Raw genomic sequence first — 16,166 nt, forward strand, 5'->3', positions numbered from 1 at the left:
GCCCTAGCAACGCCCTTGACCCGAAGTATTTTTTTTTTCCTACACAAAATAAGACCTGGATTATAATTTTGGGTTTCTGCACTGCTATTTATGAGCAGCTATTATTCCCCCCACCCAGGAAAAAAAGAAAAATGCGCTATTAAAACCGGAAGTTTAGACAGCGTGTCACTCTTTTTTTTTCTATCTTTATTGCTCTTCACCGGCTTTCAATGTCGATAGAGGGTGTTCTCCTCACAGAGGTACTAAAGGGTAGAGTGACGAGACTGCGAGTCCACACAGATTCTATGAATCGTCGTCGCAATGGCAGCTTTCATATTTTCCCCCGGAAGTTAAGACTGTTCGTGTGTGTATGTTACTCTAACTTCTTCAATGCTTATTGCACGGTGTCTTTAGGAGCTTTATTAAATAATAAATGTACACTACTAATAATCATGCTAATAATCATTAATAATTATGCTAATGAGTAATAGCGCTAATAGTGATTAATAAGTGTGCTAATGAATAATAACGCTAATAGTGATGAATGATTATGGTAATAATGATGAATAATTATGCTAATAAAATATTAAAATTATAATACACCAATCCACCAAATACACAAGAGGCAATATGTAAAAGCAAACAAATGCAGACAGGGTGAGGGGCTCCTTCTCATTGGCAGCATCACTTGCCACCACCCCAGCTACAAAAGGAAGAGATAAAAATGAAGCTAAAAAAAATTAAAATATGCAATTTAAAATCCTGTTTATTTTTAAACTTTTTGTTTAAACATCCATAATTTCTACTTCTCCAAGGGCTTTTCACAATGCCTTGCCCAACTGTTGCTTCAAGACTAGCTTCAATGTTACATTCTCTACTGTGTTGTTTATTCTTATTAATAATAATAATGCAATCTGTTTTGATTCTATTTTTGGTGATTTTGTCAATTGCCCTGCAAATTGCCTTGCAAATTGCCTGGTTCAGGAGAATGAAAGTGAGTGACATGGCTGGCTGGGAGATGCTGGGACTTGTAGGACTTTTTTCTGTCTAAACATGCAAAGGATTTCACCTTAAGAGACTGAGCAACAAATCTGGAAGTCCTCGGTTTGACTCTCACCTCTGCTGTGAATTCACTACGTGGCCTTATCCAAGCCACTCAGGGTGGCCGCTTGTGAATCCCCCCCAAAAGAGAGCAGCCGTGCATAAACTTTGCATGTGCTAATTTATATGTATAGATGCACATTCAGAAATAATAATTATAATTTTTAAGTAGACATGGAGGACATCTCACCATAGTGTGGAAGACTGTGGTCTGTGTGCCTGGCTCAATCTGCTGTCCGGGTGTTTTTGATGGGCAATTTCAAGGCCCTTTTGCTCTTCCTTCTGAGGTTCGTTCTCTTTAAACCGGACTTGGGCTGGGCTGCCCTTCAAATAGAGGACTCTGTGAAAGAGGACACACGGCCACCCTATGTCAGTTCCCCCACATCCACGATATGTGGATGTGGTTGGGGGGATAACAACACCCACGTACTTCACAGCAGACTTCCCCAACCTGGTTCCCTCCAGATATTTTGGACTATGACTTGCAGGATTCCCAGCTGTTGGCCATGTTTGCAGGAGCTGATGGGGAAGTCCGAAACATCTGGAGGGGGCCAGGTTGGGGAAGGCTGCCTGATGGGGTTGCTGCTACAATGCATCCGAAGAACACTTGGAAGTACTCTCTGTTAAGTACTGTTATTGTTCTGTTCTTATTACATGCCGGAGACATCCATTTTGCATGTGTGGCCACGAGGGGGCACGCGAACCATCTCCCCACAAGGCTCTCTTCGCAGAAAGCAGACCAGAGCTGCTGCTGCTTCTTTCTTTATGTGATGGAACAGCTAAGATAGACTTCTGCCAACCTGGGGCCTTCCAGATGCCTTAGACCACGTAGGGGCCGTAACTCAGTGGTAAAGCCCCTGCTTTGCATGCAGAAGGGCGCAGGTTCGATCCCCGACATCTCCAGGCACGGCTGGAAAAAACCTTGCCTGAAAGAGCTGCTGCTGCCAGTCAGTGTCAACAGTACTGGGCCAGGTGGACCAAGGGATTGAGTCAGCATAAGGCAGCTTTCTCAAGTGTTGCTGCTTTTAATTGAAGGGTATTCCTCCTCCTCACCCACCCCATCCACTTCCCCCACTAATGTACACCAGGACTGCTGAGCCATGGAGAAGGCCCTGCTAATGTTTTCCTCCGCATGTCCAATGCCAGGGAAACTGGAATGCGTGACAAAGCTGGCCAGGGTCCAACTGGGTAGCTGCTGCTGGGGGCGCTAGTAACATCCGTCCCCAACTGAAACAGCCCAGGCCCTTTGCTGGAGTAGCGTCGAGTTCGAGGACCACAGCTGACGGATGTTTCTGAAGGCATTGTGTGCTTGTGCGTGTGCCGGGGGGCGGGGGGACACCAAAGCGGCACTCGTGTTTTCCGGAGTGCTCTTTGCGCACGTGTGGGTGTATTCAGGTTTGTGGAGACGCACTTCCGCTTTGGGAAACGGCCAGGGAACGCACAACGCGGTGTGCATCACCGAAATCGCCCCTCCCACCATCAAGAGGACGAAATAGGAGCCTGGTTCTCATCACAGTCGCGTATGCTAATTTGTATGGATAGACGCAGATTTAGAGATGATTGCAACTTAAATAAAAATACGGGACGTTCCCCCTCAGTGGGGAAGACTGTCGCCCAGGCAGCCTGTGCACTTGCATGCTTGGTCTGCTGTTCAGGTGCGAACTGGTGGCAGGCAACAGGGCTCTCGGGGGCTGCAGCCTGTGGTGGGTGTGGCCAAGGCAAAAGGGGCGGGGCCAAAGGAATGACATCGTCCCGCGCACAGCCCATCTGAGGGCAACAGGGTAGTTCAGAAATGTCGAACCTTTTTCGACCCAAGGGCTGAATTCCGTTTCGGAAACGTTCTCGGGGGCCGCGTGCCAGGGATGGGCGGGGCAGAAGGCAGAAGGGGCAGGGCCAAAAATACAAAACATTCCAGCATATTGGAACTTAGTGCTCTGACTGCCAAAAAGTCTGCCTTAGGAAAAGCATTTCAACCTTTTAGAATGGTTAAAAAGCTGCAGAACAGTTATTTGTTGTTGTTGTTCAGTCGTTCAGTCGTGTCCGACTCTTCGTGACCCCATGGACCATAGCACGCCAGGCCTTCCTGTCCTGCGCTCTCTCCCGGAGCGTGCTCAAGTTCATATTCATTGCATCCGTGATGCTATCTAGCCATCTCATCCTCTGCCGTCCCCTTCTCCTTTTGCCTTCCGTCTTTCCCAGCATCAGGGTCTTTTCCAGGGAGTTTTCTCTTCGCATTAGGTGGCCAAAATACTGGAGCTTCAGCTTCATTATCTGTCCTTCCAATGAGCACTCAGGGTTGATTTCCTTTAGGATGGACTGATTTGACCTCCTTGCAGTCCAGGGGACTCGTAAGAGTCTTCTCCAGCACCACAGTTCGAAAGCATCGATTCTTCGGCGCTCAGCCTTCCTTATAGTCCAGCTCTCACAGCCATACATTACTACTGGGAAAACCAGTAGAACAGTTACTGCAGAACAGTTAGGGAACCATCAAATGATCGGTTGTTGGGGGAAAGGGGGCGGGGCTTTCTGGGGAGCCCCCCGAGCAGGAGGTTATGCACCCCCGATCTAGACATACTGTGCTCTGAGTCCTGCAAGACCTGGTCCTTGTTCCTCTACCTAGCTGTTTCTACCTGGCCTGGCTAACTCCATCTATGCATGGACTAACTCCGTCTACAACGGCTGTTCCTGCCGCTGACTCTGCCTAAAGGGCCAGAGCGCAATCCTAAGCACAATCCTATGTATGTTCAGACAGAAAAAAGGCCTACAACTCCCAGCATGCCCCAGCCAGCCAGCCAGCCAGCCAAACCAGATCTAGAAGTTCTCCTCCCCACGAGGAGCAGGCCTTCTGTCAAGCGAATGGGAAAATCCATTTCTGCCCCAGCAACCCTGAGGATTGCTGCTAAACTGGGAGGGAACAGGGAAGTCTAGGCAGGTGACAGATGACATCAGCGTCCCTGCTAATAAAAAAGTCCTGGCGTTGCGTCCCTGCAAACCCTGGGTCCACTGCGCCACTGATCTTGAGCACTCAGAAAATATCAGACCTTGCAAGCCTTGGGAATGTGTGATTATCTTCCTACATCAGAAGAATAATCTAGTAGAGTGTTATCTGCGCAACACTTGGATCTACCATTTTCTTCTTTTCCCTTTAGGGTTTTTTTTCCCCCCCGGGGTGAGAAGAAGAGAGGCTGAATAAAAGAGAGAGTGTGAAATACTCAATAAAACCTTTAAAAGCAGGGCTTAGGTTTCTGTTGAGGACCAAACAAGGCCAAGAGCTACAGGTTGGGAGTGGCCCGCGTCTGAAATTCAGAACGTTTTTGGAACAGCAGCCACCTCCGAACCAGGAAAAACGTACAGCTTGGATTTCTCGATGAGAAACCACGGGCCAGCTGGAAGAAGGCTCAGAAAGCTTAAAAGGATCCGGGGTTTGCTTGTTTCTTCAAGCACTCTCTTACCACCTGGACCGAGAGTTCGATGGGGTCGTTCAAACATCCAAAAATACACTGTTGTGTTTTTTTGAAGTATGTACACCTTGGCTCATTCTTGACCGTTGCTATGCACATGGCACAAGTCCCAGCGAGCTGGGAGAGAGGGTAAGGCCTAATCTGCCACAAAACCCAGACAGGGGTAGACACGCTCACACACACACATCCCGCTCCTAGCACTGCTTTCGGGAGTTCAGTTACACCACTACCACCACCTCCCCCGAGGTCAGGCCTTTCCATTGTGAAGCCACGGAGCGGCAAGAAACTCTTGCAAAGGCACAGTCCGCGTCCGGCACGAAACGGGGCCGAGGGATTATGAAACCATAGCAGCCCAGACTGGGACAGCTGTCTGCCGCATTCCTAGCGGGTTCCCACAGTGCTCCGTCACAGCCGCCGTTTCCCAGGAGCCGAAGGAGGCATCCGTGGCAGATCCCAGCCCCCCCCCCCCGATGCCTCTTCACCCTCAGGAAAAATTAGAAAACAAAACAAAAGGCATGCAGGGCTTTTTTGGGGTGGGGGGGAGAAGGGTTTCCAGTGCCAAGGATAAGTTTGGGAATATGTGTGTTAGCGAGACACAAGAGCACCATAGATCACGTGCAGAGTGCCTTTCACTACTAAATCATCTCAGCCGTCTCCTACACCGCTGGCATTAAGGGGCAGGCTCCTGCGTCGGAGAGGGTTAACTATTAAGCAAGCTTAAATGTTCTCTGTAGTAACTGAACGAAAGAGGATGGCTTCATTTATTTTCTGTCTCGCGCACACGCTCACACCCATGCACAATGGAAGCCACAAACAAGAAGGGAAAAGGCGGCTTCGCTCAGCAACAGATTTCAGCTAATCTCATCGCCGTTTGCCAGAGAGGTTTTGCAGCTGCTGGGATGACAAGCCAAGCGCAGCTCATAACCTGCTCGGGCGGTTGGAAGCCAGGCCTTGTCGCTGCTTCCTGGGCTGAGGGGCGCGTATTTGGCACAAACGTTACCAAGTAAACAGGCCGTGAGCCCAGGCGGCCGATCGGCCGCTTAAAGGCCAGGTGATCGGCTGCAAACCCAAACAGCCTTTCCTTGCTCGAGAGGGACTTGAGCAAGGTGGATTTTTGCAGAGGGATCTCAGGAGGGACTCCAGCAGACGCGGGGGCCCTCTGTCTTTTCGAAGGAAATCGGGCCCACCCTGCCCCTGGGAACTCCCTGCCTCTTGAGGAAGTGGCAAATGTGAAACTGCATCGCCGCAAGGGGCGGAGAAGCCCGTGAAAAGGTTTGGGCTACCGGTACGGGTGCCCGCTTCTGAATCGCTCAAAACAGAGGAAATGCGTCCTCAAAAGGACGGACAAAAGAGGACGCGCACTTGCACACAATTTGCATGTGCTGATTTATACGTAGAGCTGCGAATTTGGAAATGACGACCGCAAATTCAATGTAGTCCGTCTTGCTGTACTGGGGAAAGCCTGAGACTAGGCGAACGGTGTGTCCGCCTGTTCAGTCTGTTGTTCAAGGGCTAATTTTGGATGGGCAACAATTCTTACGGTTCTTTATTTTTAAACCAGAACTGGGCTGGACAGCCCTTCAAAGAGAGGTTTTGGAGGACGTTGGACAAGACACCTCAATGCCCCCTCCCTCGGCTAGTCCACCTTCTCACCGCCATGGTCTCTGGGTGTTCTTGCTCCCTCTCCTCTTCCTCATCATGGCCGCCGCTTGCTTGCCTGACAGGCAGAGAGCCAGGGAGCAAGCAGGCCGCGGCACCCCCTTCTCCTCCTTCTCACCACCTCCGTTGTCTGGGCTGGAGCGAGAGGCAGGGGAACAAGCAGGTTGCAATGGCGAAGGGGAGGTGCAAATCCTGGGAGCCTTTGTCAGTGGGCCCCTGCTGGGCGGTGGGCCCTCAGCAAGTGCCCAAACACGCCGACCCCGACGCCTTCGAATTAGAGGATCATCCGGAGCCCTTCAAATAGAGGCCTGCCTTCTGTAAAAGAGGACACCTGCCGCTCTGAGGTTTCTCCTACCCAGTCCAGACTGAGCCCAACTTTGGTTAGAAATGGAAGGGAAAAATTGGTCAGAACATTCGAGCACCTCCTCGGAGCTTTTCGAAGGGCTTTTACCGACATGTTTCCCCGGCTCCCGCTCTGTCTTGAGTTGTTGTCCCCAGCAAGTGAACATTTGCCAGCGTGTCCGATTCCTCTCTCTCTTTTCCAGCGACATTTCCTCATCAGAGCAGCCCACCCCTCCTCAGGCCATCCCCCCCTGCCCCGCGTTGTGATTTTCCACTATCTGAATGGCGGGAAGTGACTCATTCGTTCGGGAGTTTGCGCCGCCTTCCTTGCCAATCCTTGGTGCGCTGCGGCCACCTTGGCAGGAGGCCAGGGACTTGTGGCTGGATCCTCTCTCAGCTCAATCGGCGCTTCGTTTTGGTGGTTAGGTAATTTGCAAGCCCCAGAGCTGAAGCGCCGTCTTCCCGCAGGGAGGCCTGGTCCCGTTAATGCCAGGGGTGGGATGAGGCGAGGAAATGCACCTCATCGGACACACACATGCTCAGAGGCACTGCTTGGCTTCACGGGCTCCAGGAATGGCGAGGCCGCTTCTCCTGTTGAATTATCACTGGGATGGACTGTGAACTGGAGATGGACCACCTGCTTTGCATGTCCCAGGTCCAGTCCCTGGCATCTCCAGTTGGAAGGAACTTGGAAAGACACCGCCACCTCCACACCCAAAACTCCGGAAGACTGCTGCCAGTAGGCTCCAGATGTTGGAACCCAACTCCTATCAGCCCAGCCAGCATGGCCAATGGGCAGGGATGATGGGAGTTGGAGTTGTGATGATTATCTGGAGAGCCTGCAGGTTTCCCACCCCTGAGCTAGACAGACCAGTTATCGGACTCCGTATTAGGGCAGCCGAAATGCTGGACTAGATGGAAAAATAATCTAAGCTGCTGGAAGGCAACATTTTATCTTCCTTGACGCAGAGGGGCTGTAGCTCAGAAGGAGAGAATCTGCTTTGCATGCAGAAGGTCCCGGGTTCGATCCCCAGCTTCTCCAGGCAAGGCTAGGAAAGAATCCTGCCTGAAACCCTGGAGAGCCGCTGCTGCCAGTCAGTGTCGACAGTACTGGGCTAGGTGGACCCAGGGTCTGACTCGATATAAGTCAGCTTCCTATGCCCCTACTTAAATTAGCATTTTTCCCAGAGCCATGAGGACTAGAAACTTCGGGAAGAGCTGTAGCCTGAAACCCTGGAAAGCCGCTGCTGCCAGTCAATGTCAACAATACTGGGCTAGATGGATTGCGGGTTTGACTCCATACAAGGCAGCTTCCGATGTCCTAGCTCCACCTGAAGACATTCTACTTTCACTCTCCACCATCTGGTGCATTTTTGTAATCCAGAGTTGGCATCCAACTCTGGTCTTATAGGCCCCCTTGCAACCCTACTATTGTATGACTATTCTATGATCCCTGTAGTCCCACCCTCCAGATGTGTGGGACTACAGAGCCCAGCACACCCCAGTCAGGAGGGCGCCCGGTTAGGGAAAGGCTGCTCGAAATGGTATCATTTATACTGTAATTTAATGCTTTAACTTCTGTAAACCTGTCCAGAGAGCTTTAGGTATGGGGCAGTATAGAAATCATAGAATCATAGAAGAGTAGGGCTGGAAGGGGCCTACAAGGCCATCGAGTCCAACCCCCTGCTCACTGCAGGAATCCAAGTCAGAGCATCCCTGACAGATGGCTGTCCAGCCTCGTCTTGAATGCCTCCACTGTGGGAGAGCCCGCCACCTCCCTAGGCAATTGGTTCCATTGTTGTATTGCTCTGACAGACAGGAAGTTTTTCCCGATGTTCAGCTGGAACCTGGCTTCCTGTAACGTGAGCCCATTATTCCGTGTCCTGCACTCTTGGATGATAGAGAAGAGATCCTGGCCTTCCTCTCTGTGACAACCTTTCAAACCTTTGAAGAGTGCTACCCTATCTCCCTTCAGTCTTCTCTTCTCAAGGCTAATCACGCCCAGTTCTTTCAGTCTCTCTTCCTATGGCTTTGTTTCCAGTCCCCTGAAACATGTAATACATCTTCATAATAAAGGAAACACAGGGCTTGAGGCTGGAGCAGATGCCCTGGAAACGCATCCAGATCTCACATGTAACAGCTTCTGGGGCAGAGCCCTGGGGCAGAGCCCTGGGTCAGGTCCCGAACTAGGTTAGGAGCAGTGGAGACTGGTGGCTGTGATGTCAGTGGGGCTGGGAATCCGCTCTGGGTCTCAGCCAGAACTCTAATGGAGCTGTCCAAGGTGCTGAACCCATTTGGGGGACAGGGTTCAGCACCTCGGATCGCTCCTCAAGAGTTCTGGCTTAAGCCCAGAGCGGATTTACCGCTCCACCGACATCACAGCCACCAGCCTCAATTGACTGAGATACAGAGCCTCTTAGGAACGTACGGAAGACTACTGCAGCAGCAGAGGGAGTACGCCCCACATTTAAACAGAGGAGGCCTTGATCCAGCTCAGCTGACACGCTTGTCCTGTGAAGAGCAAATACAGACACACCCCTTGGGGACACAGACACCCCCCCCCAAAAGGCGGAAGCTGCCACAAGCCAAGCGTAAACCCTCACATGCCGGGTTGCTTGCTCAGTGTTACTTCTGCCAACACCCTGTGCAGCATGGGTGGGCAGGTGGGAGAGCTCCAGATGTTCAGGATTTCTGCTCCCAGAAGCCCCTGCCAGCATGGCCAATGCTCAGGGACGCTGGGAGTTGACGTCCCAAACATCTGGAGATCGACTTTCTGTCCTGCCCAGTTTCACAGCACAGTGAATCTCCCACTCCGGGGTGTAGCAGAAGCAGGGCCCACGGGGTCGAAGCCCTGGGACTTTTTGACTAGCAAGGAACCACGCTGCCTCTCTCGGACTTCCTGTTTCCCTCTGAGCTTAGCAGCAAGGCGAACAGCCACTGCGGGATGGATTTTGCCAGGAACATAATGTTGTGAGCTATCCCTGGCACAAAGCAGTTGGGGGTGGCGTGAACTTGAATGGGTAATTAAGACCCATTTGCTTTACAAAAGATGCCTATAATGCATGCACCCATATGCACAGAGAGAGACGAAGGGAGGGAGGCAGAGAGAGAGATGGATGGATGGATGGATGGATCAACCCAGCCACTTGCGGGAGGGAGGCAGAGAGAGAGATGGATGGATGGATGGATCAACCCAGCCACTTGCAGTTTGGGGCTCTCCTTGTGAGTGTGGCTGTGGAGTCATGATGAACACATGCACGCCACACATTTCCCACTGCTTCCCCCCACTCCGAAATTCTTTTAAAAGTTTTGCAAATCAAGTTATCACGCGGGCAGGCAGAAGAGAGAAAGCAGCCGCAGCGAGAGAATTCGTTCTCCAAATCCACTCTGACCAACTCTTCTGGCGGGGGAGAAAGGGAAAATTGGACGAGAGGAAGCACGGGACCAGGGTATCACAGCAGAAGGCAGGGGTGGGTTAGATGGCGAACAGGGACGCTGCAACATTTCATGGCAGGACTGATTCCCAATTCAAGCCTAACTTGAGGGTGCCTTGCTGTAAATACCAGCAAATACCAAACCAAGAACCCCGTCAAGTACACTTGTAGGACTTAACCAGCCAGTGCTACCCAGATTCCTTTGCAGGGTACTGATGTTCTGGGTGGAAAGGATTCCCTGCAGGCAGAAAGTATGAACGACCCCCCTCCCCGCCCCAACAGAACAAGCTACTATTGCTCACTGAATGCTGGGAGAGGCCTTTGGCAGGGAGCCCAGCCTGGACGAAAACAAAAGGCCTTGTTCCCAAGGAACTAGGGGCTGGAGTTAGTTAACACCAATTAACTCCAGTTCCTGGCTGAGGAGCAGGACATTGCACCTTGGAGCAGTGAGAAACTGGAAGCTTGCCCTATAGCTATTGCATTGCCCTACTTGGACAGGAGGGTTTATGGCAAGGGCGCAACTGTCTTCCAGCCTGAGGGCCGCCTGCATTCCATTTTGGAGCAGCTCTCGGGGGCCGCATTCTGGCGGTGGGTGGAGCCCAAGCCCAAGTGGGCGGGGCCAAGGTACAAAAAATATTGGCATACGGTAGCTTGAAGGCTGCACTGTGCCGAAAACTTCTCCCACGTTTTTTCCGGCCGTTCTCATTCAATGCGATAGAAATTGCTTATGAAAATTAATGAATAAATTTCCAAGAAATTCTCATGGGGTGGGTTTCTTGGCCTGACCTTACTTAGGAGGTGGCTGAGGAATGAGCACAGGTGTCCTGTTTTTCATTGCACAATCATCCCGCTGGCCGCCGGTAGCCTCCTCAGCTTCCCTGCTTAAAGCCCAGTTAAGACACCATGAGGTAATTCCTCCCACAAGACTTCTTCAGATTAGGACATGCAGGCAGCCTGGGAGGCTACCTGTGACCAGGTAAGCTTCAAAACACCACAAAAATAAAATATAAAACACCCAGAGAATGAGGCAGAACAATGGAGGCCTCTTTCATGCAGAGAGAAAACTTTCGGGAAATTGGAGGGCAGATTTTGGCAGAGCACGAACTCCGCCTCATCCCTGGAGCTGGACCCCATGCTTCCCCCATCTGCCTTGTGGTGGATGCAAGTGGGGGGCTGGCCTGCCAAGACAGTTGATGCGGTTGCAGCACGAAGACCCCCCAAAACCCTCGCCAAAAAAGACAGAAGCTGTGCTACGAGCCCTGCCAATGGGGAGCCCTACCTGGGAGAAACGGTGGAGGATTTCTCCTCCCCCTGGAGAGATTTCAGCGAAATTATCTCCCCAATTTCTCTGCTCGCGAGTAAGGTGGAGGATTCCAAGAGGCTGCATGCGCACAGCTCTGCTTGAAGGTCTTGCTGCCAGCAGCCGAGGTTTAGGAACTGCAGAAGAACCACAAAACCGCCCAAATGATGAGCCAGGGGAAAGGGCTGTGGCCCTCTGAGGGCTGGATTTGGCCTCAAGGGTTGTGGTTCCCCACCCCTGTTGTTCACCCTTAGAAGGACTTTTCCCAACCTCATCTCCAGTTCTTTGAACTAGGGGAATGGCCGATGAGCAGAGGCGGTGGGAAATCCCTGCCTTGGCCGCCTCAAGAGTGGGTTACCATGATGCCAGCGACGTGGGGGCTTCCCCCGAGACTGGTCCAGAAACTGCAGCTAGTGAATTTGGCAGGTAGGTTGCCAAGTGGGGCATGTTACACCTTTGCTCAGTGAACTGCACTGGCTGCCCATAGATTACCGGACCAGGTTCAAGGTGCTGTCAAGGACATGGAAGGCCCTGAACAACTTGGGATCAAGCTACCTGAGGGAGTGCCTTCTCTCGTATCACCCTGCCCAGTTTGCTGAGATCCACAGATTAGGGCCTCTCTGTTGTCAGCTGTATCTACGCAGGTAACAGGACAGCAAACATAGGTAGGGCCTTTTTGGTTGTGGCCTCCTGCTTGGGAATTCTTTCCCTGCGATGCAATGAGCACCATCCTTGAGGGAGTTTAGGCGCCTATCGAAAACTCATCCCCAGGCATTGACCGGTGTTAATACCTCGCTCGATAGATTTAGTTTGCTATTGTTTCGAGTTTTCTATGTTATCTCTTTCCATCTTTGTGCCTTGACAGTTTTAAATAGATTTTGTACACAGCTCTGCGATCTGAGGATGGAAGGCGGTCCAGAAATATTTTAAATAATGGGTGTAGTTAGAGGGGCCGTAACTCAGTGGTAGAGCATATGCGTTACATGAAGGTTCCCTGGACTTTCTGGATCACGCAATGGGAATAATCGTAGAAAGCAGAGCCGTGTGCATGCGGCCTCTTGAAATTCTCCACCTTACATATGGGCAGAGACATTTGGGAGACAATTTCACCGAATTTCTCCAGGGGGAGGAGAAATTCTCGTTTCTCCCAGGGAGGGCTCCCCATTGGCAGGGCTCGTAGCACAGCTTCTTGCTTTTTTGGCGAGGGTTTTGGGGGGTCTTCGTGCTGCAACAGCATCAACTGTCTTGGCAGGTCGGCCCCCCACTTGCATCCACCACAATGCAGGTGGAGGCAGTGTTGTGTCCGGCTCCACAGATGAGGCAGAGTTCGTGCTCTGCCAAAATCGGTCCTCCAATTTCCTGAAAGTTTTCTCCCCCCATGAAAGAGGTTTCCATTGTTCTGCCTCATTCAGGATGTTTTATAGGCTGCCAGCACATCCTGACCTGAAAAAGCTCTATGGGAGGAATTACCTCATGGTGCCTTAAACTGGGCTTATACTGAAGTGTAGGAAGCTGAGGAGGCCACAGGCAGCCAGAGAGATGATTGTACACTAAAAAAAATGGACATTTGCACTCACTCCTCGGCCATCTCCTCAGTAAGATTAGCCCAAGAAACCCAAACCCAGCCCGTGAGAATTCTCCAAAATTTCTTCACCATTGAATTTCTTTTCAGAAGCAATTTCTCCTCTGTCAAATTGAATGAGAAAGGTCGGGAAAAAAACATGGGAGAAATTTTCAGCACAGCACTAGAAGAAAGCAAATGCCGGACAGAACCCCGGGCCCAGTTTGGCATCACACAGCTTCGTACAAGGCCTAGACAAAGTTTGACTGATGCCAGGGGTAGGCTGACGTTTGGCTTGCGGGACCTCCGCTGTATTTTTTTACTAGAACCTTTGAGTTCCACCAACCGGAACTGGATGCAAAAGACATCCGCTTAGAATTAAAAGAATCCGGAGAATTAAAGGAGTGCAGATGTCCAGTTTTTCAGTGTACAAGTTAGAATTAAAAGGTTTGGAGTAGCAAGACGGAGCTGCGTTCACAGCCCTTCCACACAGAAAATCCACTCCTGGTTACCTGGAGGTTTCTTCAGTTCCAGTCTGATTTCGGGGCGGGGGTTGTTTTGCCACCATGGTTAAGTACCCGGGAGCCTGAAAAGCCTTGCCGGTGGACTGCAAATCAGCTGGAGATGTGCCACTTGATCTCTATCTACCTTCTGCCCATCTGTGATTCGCACCACAGGGGAACTTGCACGAGGCATTTCCCAAGCCGAGACTACCCCCTCAAAGAGACACTGTGCCCCTAAACCTGTTGATATCGCCCTTGGGTCTCATTTTAGAAGCGGCTTATGCTCACATCAACCCACACATGGTTCCCATTTTATAAACTGGGGGCCAGGTTGGGGGGAGGCGGGGTGTGTGAAGATGCAAGGCTGCAACAAAGACACTCGAAGCCAGGGAGTGCAAAGCCTCAGGCCCAGGGTCCAAATCCAGCTCTCGGGGGGGGGGGGGAGGCCACACCCCCTTTCCCCCAGGCTCCAATCGTTTGGTGGTTTCCTCGTTTTTGTGCTATTTTCCCGCCCGGTTCTACAAGGGTGAAATGCCTCTCCTAAGGCTTAGCTATGGGCAGTAAGGGCTTGAAGCTAGAATAGGCTGATGTTTTGGTCCCGCCCCTTTTTGCCTGCAGCCCCGCCCACCAATGGAAAGTGGCCCCCGAGAACTTCTCGGAAATGGAATGTGGCCCTCTGAAAGAGGGTCTGGGGTAAGCTCTCAGGTCGAGGTGAAACTTTGATGGCTAGGCTTCCCGATCCAGTTTTAATCGGTCGTCTGCTCCCCACCGCCCCGGCCGGGAGACTCGTGAAAGTGCTTCTGACACCCCTTGTCTGTAAAGCCAAGACTTCTCCCCCCCGCCCAATCCCAGAGAGTACAGGGGATTATAAACAAAGAATTGAGTAATGTTTATTGCTTATCAGTTAACCTTGGGGCAGAGTACATTCCACAGGTAAGAACGCCACATAGTGTAAAAGAGTTCAGCTCGGCAAGCTGTGCCTTCGCCCCGAAGAGGACGCAACGGACGCAACGTCTCTGCGTCTTCTGCGGAGACGGCTCTGAACAGGCCAGGCTGCAAAACACATCTGGGCAGGAAAAACAGCGACGGAGAACTCGGGCGTTTCCTCTTGGTGGCTGATTCTAAGGAGCCAAGCGCAGATGGGGAAAGCAACGCCGGAGCTTATAGAGACCCCCCACCCCTTTTACTAACAGCACTCCCCCCGCAAAAGCAGCTACCCAAGAAAGTGGTAGGGGAGAATTGGAACCTAGCACCAAGAACGGCACCTTTTGCTCTCCAGAGAGATCTTGCCAGATGCTGCTATCCTAAGCCTTCTCCCATTGGCCGCCCTCCAGATGTTTGGGACCACAACTCCCTGCATTCCAGATCATTGCCCATGCTGGCTGAGGCTGATGGGAGTTGAAGTCCACAACATTTGGAGGGCACCAGGTTGGGGAATGGTGTTTACCCCGATCAGGTGAGATTTACGTGTGTGTGTGTGTGTGTGTGTGTGTGTGTGTGTGTGTGTGCGCGCACGCGCGCCTGCTAGACATCACAGGAAAACTTAACTAAAAAAATAAAGGATACACAGCATGAGAGCTGACATCTCAGAGATAGCCATGTGCAGTTTTCTTGGTAGACAGACTGCTTTGTAAGACTGTCAAGACAGGGTCCCATAGACAAACGGGGATTTTTGGTCCGGAGAAGCTGCCATTTAAAAGATAGGATCAGCGTTCTAGGAGGCCAGATGCTGGAATGTGAACAGCGGGTTTTTAAATGCCCCAGAGTTGGGCCTCAAAAGCGTGGGGAGACCGGCGGGGGGGTCCACAGGCATGTGACCACTAGAAAAACCGTTTTGGCATACAACCTGTGGGATTGTGGCGGGTGGGGAGAAGTTATTAAAACGGAGAGAGAGACACCCCCACGTCCTCTTTCTTGGTCCCAGCATTGTGAAATGTGCTTGGTTGGGGGGGGGGTGGGGGGTGGAAGAAAAACCCACAGCATTAAGATAATTTTGAGAGACAAGGTGTGTGTGTGTGGGGGGGGGGGCGCAGGGTGGGAGGGGGAGGGTGTTTACTCCAGTTGTGTATTCCAAAATGGGGGGATTTGGGTCTAGAAAAACCTGGATTAAAAAAGGGCAGCCAAAAAAGAGAGAACACCCCAGTAATTGGGGACAGGAGGGTGGGAAAAACAGGGAACCTATCAACACCCCCTCCCCTTTTAAGGCTTCTGGCGGCAGCACAATTTGGAGAGATTCTCTTAGATCAGGCGCTGGAGGCAAGGGACGGAGTGAGGGGCAGGCCGGGCTCAAAGGATCTGGCGCGGCATCCCGTAACCCGTCATGCCCGCCTGAGATGCCCCCCGGTTCGTGCCCATCTGCAGCCCAATAACGCTCTGCCCCTCCTTGAGCTTGTCGTCCGAGAAGGCCCTGCGGTTCTCCTGGGATTTCCTGGAAGCGGAAAGAAAAAGAGGACGTGAGGAAAGGCCGGCTCGAAACACCGTGCCAGCGGACGGAGCGGAAGCCAAGTTCTGCTGCCCTGCTCGGGCAACGCGAGTTGATTCTTTTTAAAGGATGCACAAGTTTTGAACACTCGTTGCATTACCTTTATGCCCAGATCTAAAAGGACCTCCGGGTCACATGAGCCTGTTTGTACATCGATAGCTGCAGGACACAGCTGGTCCCAACTTGGCAGAGTATCCTTTTCCCACAGTGGTGCCCAGGCCTAGCGGAGGCAGCTGCTGGGGGCCAACTGCACTGGGGCACCTTGGTTCAGCTGCTCTTTCTCTCAGCCTAACCTACCTTAATGGGTTGTTGTGAGGATAAGATGGGAGATAACCATGGAGGCT

The 16,166-nt window shown here is 51.7% G+C and overlaps 1 protein-coding gene across 2 annotated transcripts in view; it reads right to left on the minus strand.

Moving 5' to 3' along the window:
* Window positions 1-14,205: 14,205 nt before the first annotated feature.
* The window catches only part of TAGLN2 (transgelin 2), a 30,871-nt gene continuing 28,910 nt past the window's right edge, over window positions 14,206-16,166 (minus strand). The window contains exons 5-6 of one of the 2 annotated variants that reach the window (XR_014786289.1): window positions 15,319-15,768; window positions 14,206-14,520 (exon numbers count right to left, since the gene is read on the minus strand). Coding sequence is in view for 1 of the 2 variants with exons in the window: in XM_084824037.1 (XP_084680163.1) it covers window positions 15,627-15,768 (142 nt within the window). In the remaining variant the exon portion in view is untranslated. Of the gene's footprint in view, window positions 15,769-16,166 lie in introns of both variants that reach the window. The other variant, XM_084824037.1, reaches the window with a different exon arrangement.

Source organism: Heloderma suspectum, chromosome 17, assembly GCF_057233095.1.
Source record: "Heloderma suspectum isolate Gila_16-S chromosome 17, 16-S_ref, whole genome shotgun sequence".
Lineage (NCBI taxonomy): Eukaryota > Metazoa > Chordata > Lepidosauria > Squamata > Helodermatidae > Heloderma > Heloderma suspectum.